Source organism: Lichenostomus cassidix, chromosome 1, assembly GCF_008360975.1.
Source record: "Lichenostomus cassidix isolate B80296 chromosome 1, HeHo_3.0, whole genome shotgun sequence".
NCBI classification, from domain to species: domain Eukaryota; kingdom Metazoa; phylum Chordata; class Aves; order Passeriformes; family Meliphagidae; genus Lichenostomus; species Lichenostomus cassidix.
The window spans coordinates 68,812,518-68,823,810 of NC_139479.1; the positions used below are offsets into that span (position 1 = coordinate 68,812,518).

Sequence of the window (11,293 nt, forward strand, 5' to 3'; positions counted from 1 at the left end):
TGTAACATTAAAGTAGCCACAGAAGCTACTGGAAGGAAAAACCTTTTAAAAACTGAGTCTCATTCCAAATGTGACCCAGGTGTTTGCACTTCTGCTTTGTTTTTCTGGCTTTCATTGGTGAAAGATAGTGTGGAAAAGGAGTCTGCCACTGGATAGTTAATAACATTCTTGTTTTCATCCTGAGGCTTTTAAAAATATAAAACTAAAATTGTGGAAATTTTTTTAGTGGCTTTGACTCCAAATTGTCTTTGTAGAGATGTTTCTTTTCTTCATTTGAATTAACTGGGTTTTGTACCAAACTTGCCTGTAGTTTTGAATTCTGTTTTCTTCTCCCAAGTATCAAGTTATTAAGACCAGATGAATTAAAGCACTCTGTGGAACCTTACCTGTCTACAGTTACCGGTTCCTTTGAGGTTCCTGCATTGCTTCTGCCATCATTCTTTCTTCACTTTTAAAGTTAAGGTGAACCCAAGATCCACCTCTGGAAGCAATTGTGTTATGGCATTTGCAGTAGCAGTTGCAGCCAAGCTGGTGAGGTGCTTAGGTAGTTTCTATTTCACATTTTCAGAGCAGTATGCCATAGGAGTCACAGTATTTGATGTGTTATGTGGAAATAAGTTACACTGATCCAACTGGATGTAAGCTTAATACATTAAAGTTTCAAACTCATAGTATAAGGCTTCAGAGCTATTTGCATTCCCAGTCTGTTATTTCAGGCTGTCTCAGGTCCAAAGAATCCAGTATGGAATGAAACCCTGGGGTGGGAGGTGCTGTGGGTGGGCTGGACTGTCAGACTGATGTGCACCTTCACGCCTTTGAACAGGTGATGTGCTGCTGAACATCAACGGCATTGACCTGACCAACCTGAGTCACAGCGAGGCTGTGGCCATGCTGAAGGCTAGTGCTGCCTCTTCTGTAGTTGCCCTGAAAGCCCTGGAAGTCCAGATTGTAGAAGAGCAGCCCCAGGCTAATGAAGAACAACTGAGTACCATCAGTGAAAATGAATATGATGCCAGCTGGTCACCGTCGTGGGTCATGTGGCTGGGACTTCCGAGGTATGGAGTTAATAAAGTACTTACTTAGCTGTTTTAAGCTAAGTCCTGTGAGAGACATAAAGAAGCAGAGACCTTCTTAGGAAGCAGGCTGTGAACAGAGCAATGTTTCCTTAGGAAACTCAAAGATTAATAGACTGGATTCATTCCTTCACAAACCATAGTAACTACCCATGTGGAATCTTCTGTTTGGACACAATTCATCTATTTTATTGTTTTATTGTACTGTAACTTTCTATAGAATATCTAAAACCAGAGCAATTACTAATAAAACCACAAAGTATATACCCATCTGTCTCTTTGCTAATCTGCTACCTAAGTTTATGAGGCCAAATACCTGACTGCAGAATATTGCATCAGATTTTGGCCATTCTGACAGACTCTTGACATGTCCCGTGCCAAGACTGTAGCCATGTAACTATAGGGTCACATTGTTGTTTGGTTTTTTTTTTTTTCAATAATCTACTGCTGTCTCTGCCAAACACAAAAACTCTCAGAGGTTTGCTGCGAGCTCCCTGCCCTTAACTACTCTGCAATCTGCTGGACATCAGTGTTTCATTTGTTCTCCTCTCTTTTTCACTCTCTTGTGGCTGCAACTATAATCTCATTCTGGCATTACTTGTTAGCAAGAAGAGCTCCTACCACGGCTAGTAGAGTTGTTAACTTCAGTCAGGGCATGTGGGTTAATTCCTTTCCCTCTGATGGATTTACCAGGTCTGTACTTAAAGTGTCAAACCACAAGAACCAGACAGACTGGGAGCAGAATGCAGCTGAAGATAACACAGCTATGCATTGGCCCTCAAGAGAGTTCACTTTTTCTGAGTTTAACTGTCAATTAATTTATCTTCTGTTAAAGTATTAATGAGTTACCTAATCTCAATAAACGGCTCTCAGGTTTGTTAAATAGACTTCCTTTTCATCCTTTAGCAGTGGTTTATTTTTTATTTAGTGTTTTATTTCTTAAATATTGCAGATGCCCATGTATGGCTCCTAATGTCATGCTATGCATTGTAGTTTAAAGTGTTGAACAACAGTAAAGAACTTGGTATCTTTTTACCAAGTAAAATTTAATTTCTATGTCTGTCTGTCTGTTTGTTTTTTAAATTACAGTCATTGCCAATTTCATTGGCAAGAATTAATTTTCAGTAGGGCTGATAACATATAGCAGTATAGTTAGTGAAGCATGACCTGAATTATTTACGTTCTGTGTAATAAAATGGTTAGTCATTTATATTTTCATTTCTGGTGATGATGCATCAGTTCAGAGGTAATGAAGATTGTGCATGGATTTTTAATTTTTACTTAAAGTAGAAAAAGCTTAAACTGACTGGGGGTGGAAGACAAATGCTGTGCATTTTTGACTTGCAAACTAAACACATCAGGTATTGATTTTCCACCCACATTGTTGCCACCTGTGAAATCCCTAAAATGCAGTTCTATTACTGTCAGTTTGCAGAGTTAACTGTGTTTAAGCAATTCTTCTGGCGTTGCATTATTTCTTTTAAAACACTTTTCTGTCTCAAGATTTATGGGTTTTTTTGGTAATTGGTTTGAATATTGCAAAATTACTCTCGGAGCAGAGGTCTAATCACCATCCCTCCCCTTCTCTTCTGCTCTTAGCGCAGTGGTGATGACGAGATAGCAGATGTTGTGCCTACTGTAAAATTATACATGGCTTTTTCCTCCTGTTAACCCTGTGCTTCCATTCCACAGCTGCCTGCATAGCTGCCATGATGTGGTGCTGCGGCGGAGCAATTTAGGGAGCTGGGGCTTCAGCATCGTCGGGGGCTACGAGGAGAACCACACAAACCAGCCTTTCTTCATTAAAACGATTGTTCTTGGAACTCCTGCCTACTTTGATGGAAGATTAAAGTAAGCTAAAGTAACGCTGGTAGAAGTAATAATAATAGTAATGACTGCAACAACAATAAAGCACTTCTAAACAGTTATGTGCTACTAATTGCTTCAGGGAATACACTGTAGCATCTTGTGCTGCTGGATCATGCAGCCCTGTAGTGCTTTGCCTCCCTGATGAGTGGGATGCAGGGAAGTAAGGTGGTGTTTCCGCTGGGTAAGGGGCATCTCTCAGAGGGGATGGCTGTGTTGGCATCTCCTGTGGTATTCCCCAGCTGTGCTGCAGATGTCACCTGCTGCCTCCCTGTTGAACTCTTCTTTAGGCCAACAGACAGTGTGCAATGTATATGTGCAGAACTAGCTCGTTTTTGTCTTCTTATAGAACAGCTAAAAGTTACAACTTCTGCGAAGTCGGCAAAACTGCTTTATCCTTTCACATATCTTTCTGAAGCCACTGCTGGAAACTGGTACTGAAGATGGGTCTTGCTGCTTTAATAGAAGGGCAAGAAAGTAGGTGATAAAGATTCCTGAAAAGATTGTTAAGGAAGCAAGTCCCCATGGCATTACCCTGAGAGTCGTTAGTTGGCAGGAAAGTCACTGATAAATGAAGCCATTTCAACAGAAGCCCCTGAGATGGTGGAGCTGGAGCACTTGCCCCACAAGGAGAAGCCTTCAGGGGCAGCCATCAGCCCCTTCCAGTACTTACCTGGAGATTATCAAGGAGACAGAGCCCAGGCTTTTTAGTGGTGCAGGGTGAGAGGATGAGTGGCAATGGGCAAAATTGAACAAACTGACAAATTGAACTAAAGAGCTTGAGACTGGTTATAAGGAGAAACTATTTCCCCATGAGGATGGTCAGGCAGTGGCATAAGTTGCATGGTCTCTGCCCTTGGAGGTTTCTGAGACCCTACTGGCTAAAGCCATGAGAGTCCTGGTCTGATCTTACAACTGACCTTGCTTGCAGCACAAAGTTGGGCTATAGACCTCCTGAGGTCCCTTCTGACCTTAAAGTTTATGTGATTTTACTTCCACATTACATTTGGATGCAGCCCCCACGTCTAGCATCCAGATACACATCTTAGCGTCGTGTAGGATTAGTTCAGAACTAGGACTTAAAATTCCTATTAAAGGTTCGCTTGTTTATAAACTTGATTTTTTGTGAAGGTGGCAGTCAGGAATATGCAACTTGAAGTTCCGTGGCATGATTTTTGAATGCAGATTTTCTTACAAAATGACTTAAGAATGTACTTATGCCTAGAGCCTTGACAGTAATTGATTTTTCAGTTCAATGACTAAATAAATAAATGAAAAAATAACTTGGCTGAACACAAAATTGCGTTTTTTTTCCAACTGTGGAACAGTTTGGATTAAATTAAAGATCTCAATTCAACCGAAATTCAATAATTTCAAATTGGGGACTTAATAACAAGAAGTCTTCACACAAATGGAAATTCAAACATCATTCCTAAGAAGAGTGGAAGAATCACTGTAGTCGCATTTTCTCTGTTGTAACATACGGAAAAGATGCTCTTGTGAAATAATGTGGTTATCTATGTACTATTCCACTGAAAATACATAATTAAAAATGGGCCATCAACAAGGGAGAGCCCCTTAGAACCTACACCTTGAGATATTGTGGGGCAGGTCTCTTCTAAAGCTGTTCAGTTTTGTTTAAATTATCTAAATGTTTTGTTAGGCTGGAGAGGAAGGCAGTAAGTAACTTCACAGTTCAAAAGTTTAGAAAATTTTCTGCTTACATGATCTGTCTGGTGTGATTTTGTAGAAGGCAAAATAACTTCATCGGAAAGGCTGTGGGAGTGAGATGTCATTCAGTGAACTGCAGCATTGTGGTTTGGGTGCTGGGATTCCTTGGTTCAGGCTGAGAAGGACTTTTGAGTGCACATTTGACTGGTGTTGGTTACTTGGCTTCCTCTTCCTCTGCTCTGCCCTAGGGAAAGCTCACGAGAGCATCTTTTTGCCATCTATTTTGGTGCCTTCAATAGTTGGGAGGATCAGTTTCAGGAAAAGTCCTGTTTGATCTCCAAGTCACATTTGACTACTCTGGAGAATGTCACACACTCAAGTTGCAAAGCAGAGGTGTCTAGACATGGTACCTGCTTGATGTAGGAAGAAGTTAGGTGCATTTTTGAAGTTTCTGTCAAGGTTTTATAAACCTGAACTTAACCCTTCAAGGTCAGTTTTCTCAGGGCCATCAAATGGCACCCTCACAAATCTCTGTTACCCATTTCAAAATGCAGAGATGCTGCAATTCTCAGTTGAACCATCTGCTGAGGGAGATTTCAAGCCAAATGGTTATATTTGACAAAATCATAAGCCACTGAAAACAAGGTTCTTAGTTGGAATGTGGTTGGTAACCATAAGTATCTTTACTTACACCTCCTACAGTAAAGGCATGTTTGGTGTAAATGTGTTATAATCCACACAAACAAACAGAAATGCTTCTGTCATGCACATGCTGTCTCTTCTCTTGACTCCATTAGGTCTTTCCAAATCTCTTTTGTCATGTTTCTGTACAGGTCAGCTCTTAATGCAGAACTCTCTTGGTGTTAGTATTGAAATATAGTCATTTGGGAATTTCCCAGATGAGTTTCAGAGAATCCTAGAATAGCTGGACCTTTTACAGGTTATCTAGTCCAACACCCCTGCAATGAGCAGGGACATCTTTCAGTAGTAGGACAGACTTCAAATTGAACTGCTTAGGGATTTTCAGCTACACTTTGCAGCCTGATGGAAACCTATCACCCCAGCAGTGAAGTGCTGTTTGTTGGTGTGTACTAATTACAGCAAAGCAGGACTCATAATGTGATTTCTTTTCTTCTTGTGTTTTTCAGGTGTGGTGATATGATTGTTGCTGTAAATGGACTATCCACTGTTGGAATGAGTCATTCTGCACTCGTTCCCATGCTGAAGGAGCAGAGGAACAAAGTGACTTTAACTGTGATTTGCTGGCCTGGAAGCCTCATATAAAGTGAATCACTTGGGTTCAAGCAGCATCTTTTTCCAGATAGCTGGCACAAAAATCTCCTCTATCTTTGTTTCCCTATTGATACAGCTGGTTAAAAGCAGGGCCAAAACTGCTGAATTTTCCTTTTTTACCAGCCTCTCAGACTTACTCTACCTGTTTTTCCATCCTGAAATAGCTGTTTCTGTTTGCTATGTCTATTGCTGATAAAAATGCAAATATATTCAAGCTCACAGAGAAACTCCCACTCCACCATGGCTGTCATTGAGCTTTTCCCATCAGGCTTGTAGGGTCAGCAGAAGAACTTAGCAGTTCTTTGGGTTTCTCTGCACAGCCCTCAAGTCATATTGTGATATATAAATGTAACATTCATGTGCCCACTCTTCCCTGCAAAGAGAATGTGTGTCAGTACCAGAATGACACGTCTAACTGCTGCTATGAACCAAAACCTGTTTCCAAAGGTTGCATCTTCATTTCGTAAGCCTTTCCATTTTTGAGTCCATATTTGGGACTGATTCAAGTATTCCATCTTACACATCAGAAATAACTTGGTTCCCCAAATTTTTCTTGCAGGGCATCAATGTTCATAGAAAAGTAGGACAAAAGCCTGATATTACTAGAATTTTTATAAAGTGCAATAATTGGACTCTTTGTTAGGAAACTTTACTATATTACAGAGTTTGTACCCTATAATGACAGGAAATATGGAAGTAATTCCCGTTGCAATGCTGGCAAGGATACACGTGCCCAAGGTCGCCTTTGAGTGAATGGCTTGCAGTAGTAGACTTTTACTTTACAAATGAATGTTTTGCTATGTCAGAGAATTTTGATGAACATTTTTATGAAGATAATTTTTACTGTTTCTATTGTAGTTGTCAGCTCTCTTTATTCAAGTGTGGAAACAATACTTTGACTTGTACTTTCTAAATGAGAGAATTATTTCCAGGGAAAAAAGCAAGCTATTAAGAAACCATATGTTATGGTTTACAGGTGGGCAGGGTAGAAGGAAAGCTCTTTGATTTCAAGTCCAACTGCAAAGTAAGCTGCAAAGTTCACTCTTGTGTCACCTCCTGACAAATGTGCAAATGCCTTGATATCAAATGCTGAAACGATCTCTTGCATTTCAGGATATTTTTTTTCCTTTAGAGAGCACCTGCTATTAAGTTGTCAGTAATACTGTTTGTCTTGGATTGTATTTAGTATTTTTACAAACCAACCTGTAACTTCTAGACTTTGCCTTTTCATTATATTTGCAGGCTAAGCACCCACTTGTTGAAGAAAAGAGGGGTGGAGCACAGAAAGAAATGTGCTGACCTGGAGCTAACCCTGTGTGTTGTCAGTATTCTCAATATTTGAAAAGAGCTTCATTTGTAAACCAGGTTCCCAACCTGAACTGATTTTATGAATGACCTCTGTATTGTATTATTAATTACCAGAGAATGTATTTGAGAGTCACAGCATATTTCAATTGTGAAGCATGAACTTTATTTTCAAACTTAGCTGGTATAATATCGGGGCATATTATTGCATGTCATTAATTCCAGTAGCTTTGTTTTCAAAAGAAATAAAGTTACTCTTTTGCAAAAAAAGAAAAAAAAAGGTAAAAATCTCATATGAATGGTTTTATTCCTCTCTGTAATGTATACTATTGGTTTAATTTCATAATATTAAAATACAAAAGAATGTCCTCTCCAGTACATTACTGTAGTGAGAATCCTTGTTTCTAAAGCAAATACCAAATTTATTTGATACTCTAACTGATTTAACAACCAGTTTTCTCCCATCCCCAGATGGTGTTTAACTGTATGCTTTGCCCTTAATACAGACTTTTTTGTGAAGTACATCTTAGTGTGTAGGTTGTAGGGAAGTTTTTGACATAAGTACTAGATTTAGTGTTTTTTATTTTAAAAATTACACTTTTCATTCAAAATCCTGCAAAAATATTTTTAGATTTCTTTTTCCTTTTATATGTTATATGTAACAAAAGCATGGGTTAGCTTAAACTGTGCAGTTTTGTTTCTGTGTGCTGTAGCTTTTGATCAGAATATCTAGCGATAAAACTTTTCAGAATAAATTCACTTCCTGAATAATTTTTCCCCTTTCTCTTGTAGCAGCATAGTTGGGTTTGTTTTTCTGTGCCTTCTGTTTTAAATTATTTCAAGATTATTTTTTTCCAAATATTGCTATCTAATTGTATGGTATTAATGAAGGATGAATGAAAATAAAAGTTCATTCTACACATTGTAATAACTCAAAACTATTGTCTCACTCTTTGCAAAAGATGTGGGGAGCTCAGTGCAGACTCGGTTTAAAAATAATTTTTTTTCTCCTCTGATTTGTAATAAATTACAGTTAGTGAATGTACCATAAGGGTCTGAGGGTATGCTCATCCTGCCAGGGTGACATACAAGCTGTTTAACCATTAATCCCAGTGCTGAGAAGTGTTTCTAAAGTGGAGGTAAGATCTGTGCCTTGTGGTCCTTTGCCACAAGTAGTGTTTCCTCTTTCCCCCTCCATGCCAGCTGGTACTGATCAGCTGGAGGATGTTTCTGCAGCAGAGATTCGATGAAAGGAGACAGTCTTGCTGGAAACATCAGTTTTACAGCTGAAACTTGAGCCTCCTGGTTATCAGTTCCCATCTCCATCTCCTGCAGGCAAGGATGCTCTATCCTTAGATGTCTGCAATGCTAGAATGAGTCTAAAAGCAATTTCTTCACAATTTGCAGTAAAGTTGCCCAGACTCTGTGTTGCTGCTCCTTGCACTAGTTGTGAATGGTTGAGTTCCTCTTAAAACAGAACCATGCCTGTGTACAGAAATGCAGAAGAAACCTGCTGCATCTGGCAGTGGGTTTTGAGCTCTTGTGCTTCTTGTAAGGTAGAAGCCAGACCACCAGAGTTTTGGTTTACAGACAGATGAATGAGTTCATTGCTGCAGGGAGAGGTGCACAGAGCTTTGTCTGAGGTGTTGGATTTGGTTATCTGTGTGCTGCAGCTTCATGGGAGAAACACCTTTTCCAAACAAACACAGGGATCTCCAGTTAAGAATGTAAAAGAGTTTATTCTGCATCACAGCATGCTGGTAGAGTGAAATCTAAAGAGAGTTCATTTGTCACTCTAAACTTTCTGTTTACAGTCATAAACAACTGAGGGGAAAAATCAATATCACGAAAGAATTAAGAATATATATTAAGAATATATTTGAAAATTCTGTAATTGATCTGGAGTGAAAATCTAAGCCTGGTTCTCAGAGTGTGACCCAAACAACATCAGAAGAAGGCAAGTTCCTTTTTTAAAGAAACTTGACCATTTGCCTCTGAGGCAATTTTAATGGATTGTAAGCATTTATTAACAAACTAAGGTAGAAGATCCTGATGACTTAAAATATGTGTATGGTAGGCAGGGCAGCAGTGATGGCAAACACGGAGTTAAGGCAATATATGCCACATGGCCCAAGAAAGAAAGTGTTGTAATGCCAAGGAAGGTCAGTGAACATCCTCATCCCAGTTGTCTCAGGCAATTTCTAGGTGAGCTTACCTAAAACGTGTCTGCTCTCTGGAGACTCATAGAGAAAGGAGAGACCTTGTCACATCTGAAAGATGTCTGAAACTAGTGAAGAACAATTCTTAAATTACATGTTGCTCAGAGGATGAGAGGCTTTAGACTTCATGCTTCTAGGACAATTCAAATAACATAATATGGATAAGAAAGCCTAATCTTAACTAAATGTTAGTGTTGTCCTTCTGTTTGCTGCTGTACCACACATGGGTGAGTCTCCTGAATATCAGCAGAGCAGTATGAATGCAATACCCATGTCAGTGATGCATTGCAGTTGATACAGTGGTGATGAACTCCCTTCCATAGAATCACACAGAAAACTCAGATATCAAATTGGCCCAGGAGTCTGGTTACAGGCAGCCTGCTCAGCATCATCTGTGGTATCCTCTGGGCCTGAAGCTGGTTTAGAAGGAGAAGGAATGTGTTTGGGTTTAGGGGTTGTTTTTGCTGTTAAGCTGTGCTGGTAAAGGCTGGCTGGAGGAGTCTATGGGTTGCAAGCACAGCTAAACAAACAGCATGCTCATCCTCAGTGAGGAAAGCCAGGTTGGTTTTGCCCAAGAGGGATGAGGGCCAACTGCACCCGTCACAGTTTGGGGAGGAATTGGGCATGAAATAGAAGGGCAGAGCCTATTCTGTGTCTCTACAGGGCAAATACCACATACAGGAGGGGCTGCCCCTCTTTGCTCTCCTTCACAAGTGTCCTTGACTTCGAGACCTCTCCTGCCCTGGCTTAACCACAGCAACCAGCTGTAGAGATCCTGTACAGACCATGGCTCAAGTTTAGAGAGAAGAGGGAATAGCTTTCAGGCCACTTTGCATCCCACAGCAGCCTGCCTTGGTGGCAAGTACCAGCTTCAGCCACATGGGAGTTGGTGGTCCCAGTGGTGGCTCAGTCTTGGGGGGTCTCAGGGGGAGGTGCTCTGCAGAACAACCACCCCCCACTTTTAAGATGCAGGTGCAAGGGTTGATGTAAACACATCAGGAGCACTCTCTAGCTCTGGTCTTGGAGCTGAGCTTGCCAATGCTATGGATTCATAGCACCCAGAATAGCCTCTGCTGGGTAGGGCATTCATCTACCAGCTCTGTTTTACCCCCAAAGCACAGTACATGGTGATGCAAAACTGCCAGGCAGCAGGATGCAAAATGCCTTTTTTCTGCCCCTAAACAGGCAGGTATTGAGCCTTAAGCAGCCTCAGGGCAAGCCTGGGCATCTGACTAGTTCCACAGCCCTTTCTCAGGCAAGACCTCCACTAAAGCCAAACAAGCCAGGTCTGCGGTTTGGGCACAGCTTTGTAGGGTAAGGAATGAAGTACACAATTAAGGAATCCATTTGGTATTTTGTTTGATCTGGGACAAACCAAAGTGCTGGTTGCTTTGCTCCCAGTTTTGATATTAAGTGATTGTGGAAAGCTGCAGAAGAGAAGCCTTTTAATCAGATTAGAATAGATAAAGAGTATAACCCCTTGGTTATACAATTGAGCTTTCTAATCATATTAAAATTTAATACTGGCATCAGTACCATATTGGAACAACAATAGCAAAAAGCTGTAAGCATGAAATATTACAGATCCTTAAACATATTACAAAATGTCATCCACTGAAGTTAAAAAATGTTATTGTGTTTGGGGAAGTGTGCCAGCTAAAAAAAAACAACACCCGCGAGGCTGAAGTCCTGTGTACATGTGCAGATTAAATGCAGCACAGCAGAGGCAAGGCTTGACCTTTTTGTTTCTTACATTTTTATTAATTAAATTGCTTCCCAAGCAGCTACTTCTGCCACAGCTATTACCCACCTTAGCCCCCATCTACCAAGGTGCTAAGTACACTTAACTCATTTTGCAATCAGTTA

The 11,293-nt window shown here is 40.3% G+C and overlaps 1 protein-coding gene across 2 annotated transcripts in view; it reads left to right on the forward strand.

Moving 5' to 3' along the window:
* Positions 1-8,146, forward strand: part of LNX2 (ligand of numb-protein X 2) — a 59,868-nt gene extending 51,722 nt beyond the window's left edge. For both annotated transcript variants that reach the window (XM_085062371.1, XM_085062362.1), the window contains 3 exons: positions 824-1,055; positions 2,766-2,924; positions 5,759-8,146. In XM_085062371.1, coding sequence (XP_084918497.1) covers positions 824-1,055; positions 2,766-2,924; positions 5,759-5,894 — 527 coding nt within the window. In that variant the 3' untranslated portion in view covers positions 5,895-8,146. The remainder of the gene's footprint in view (positions 1-823; positions 1,056-2,765; positions 2,925-5,758) is intronic.
* Positions 8,147-11,293: the final 3,147 nt, after the last annotated feature.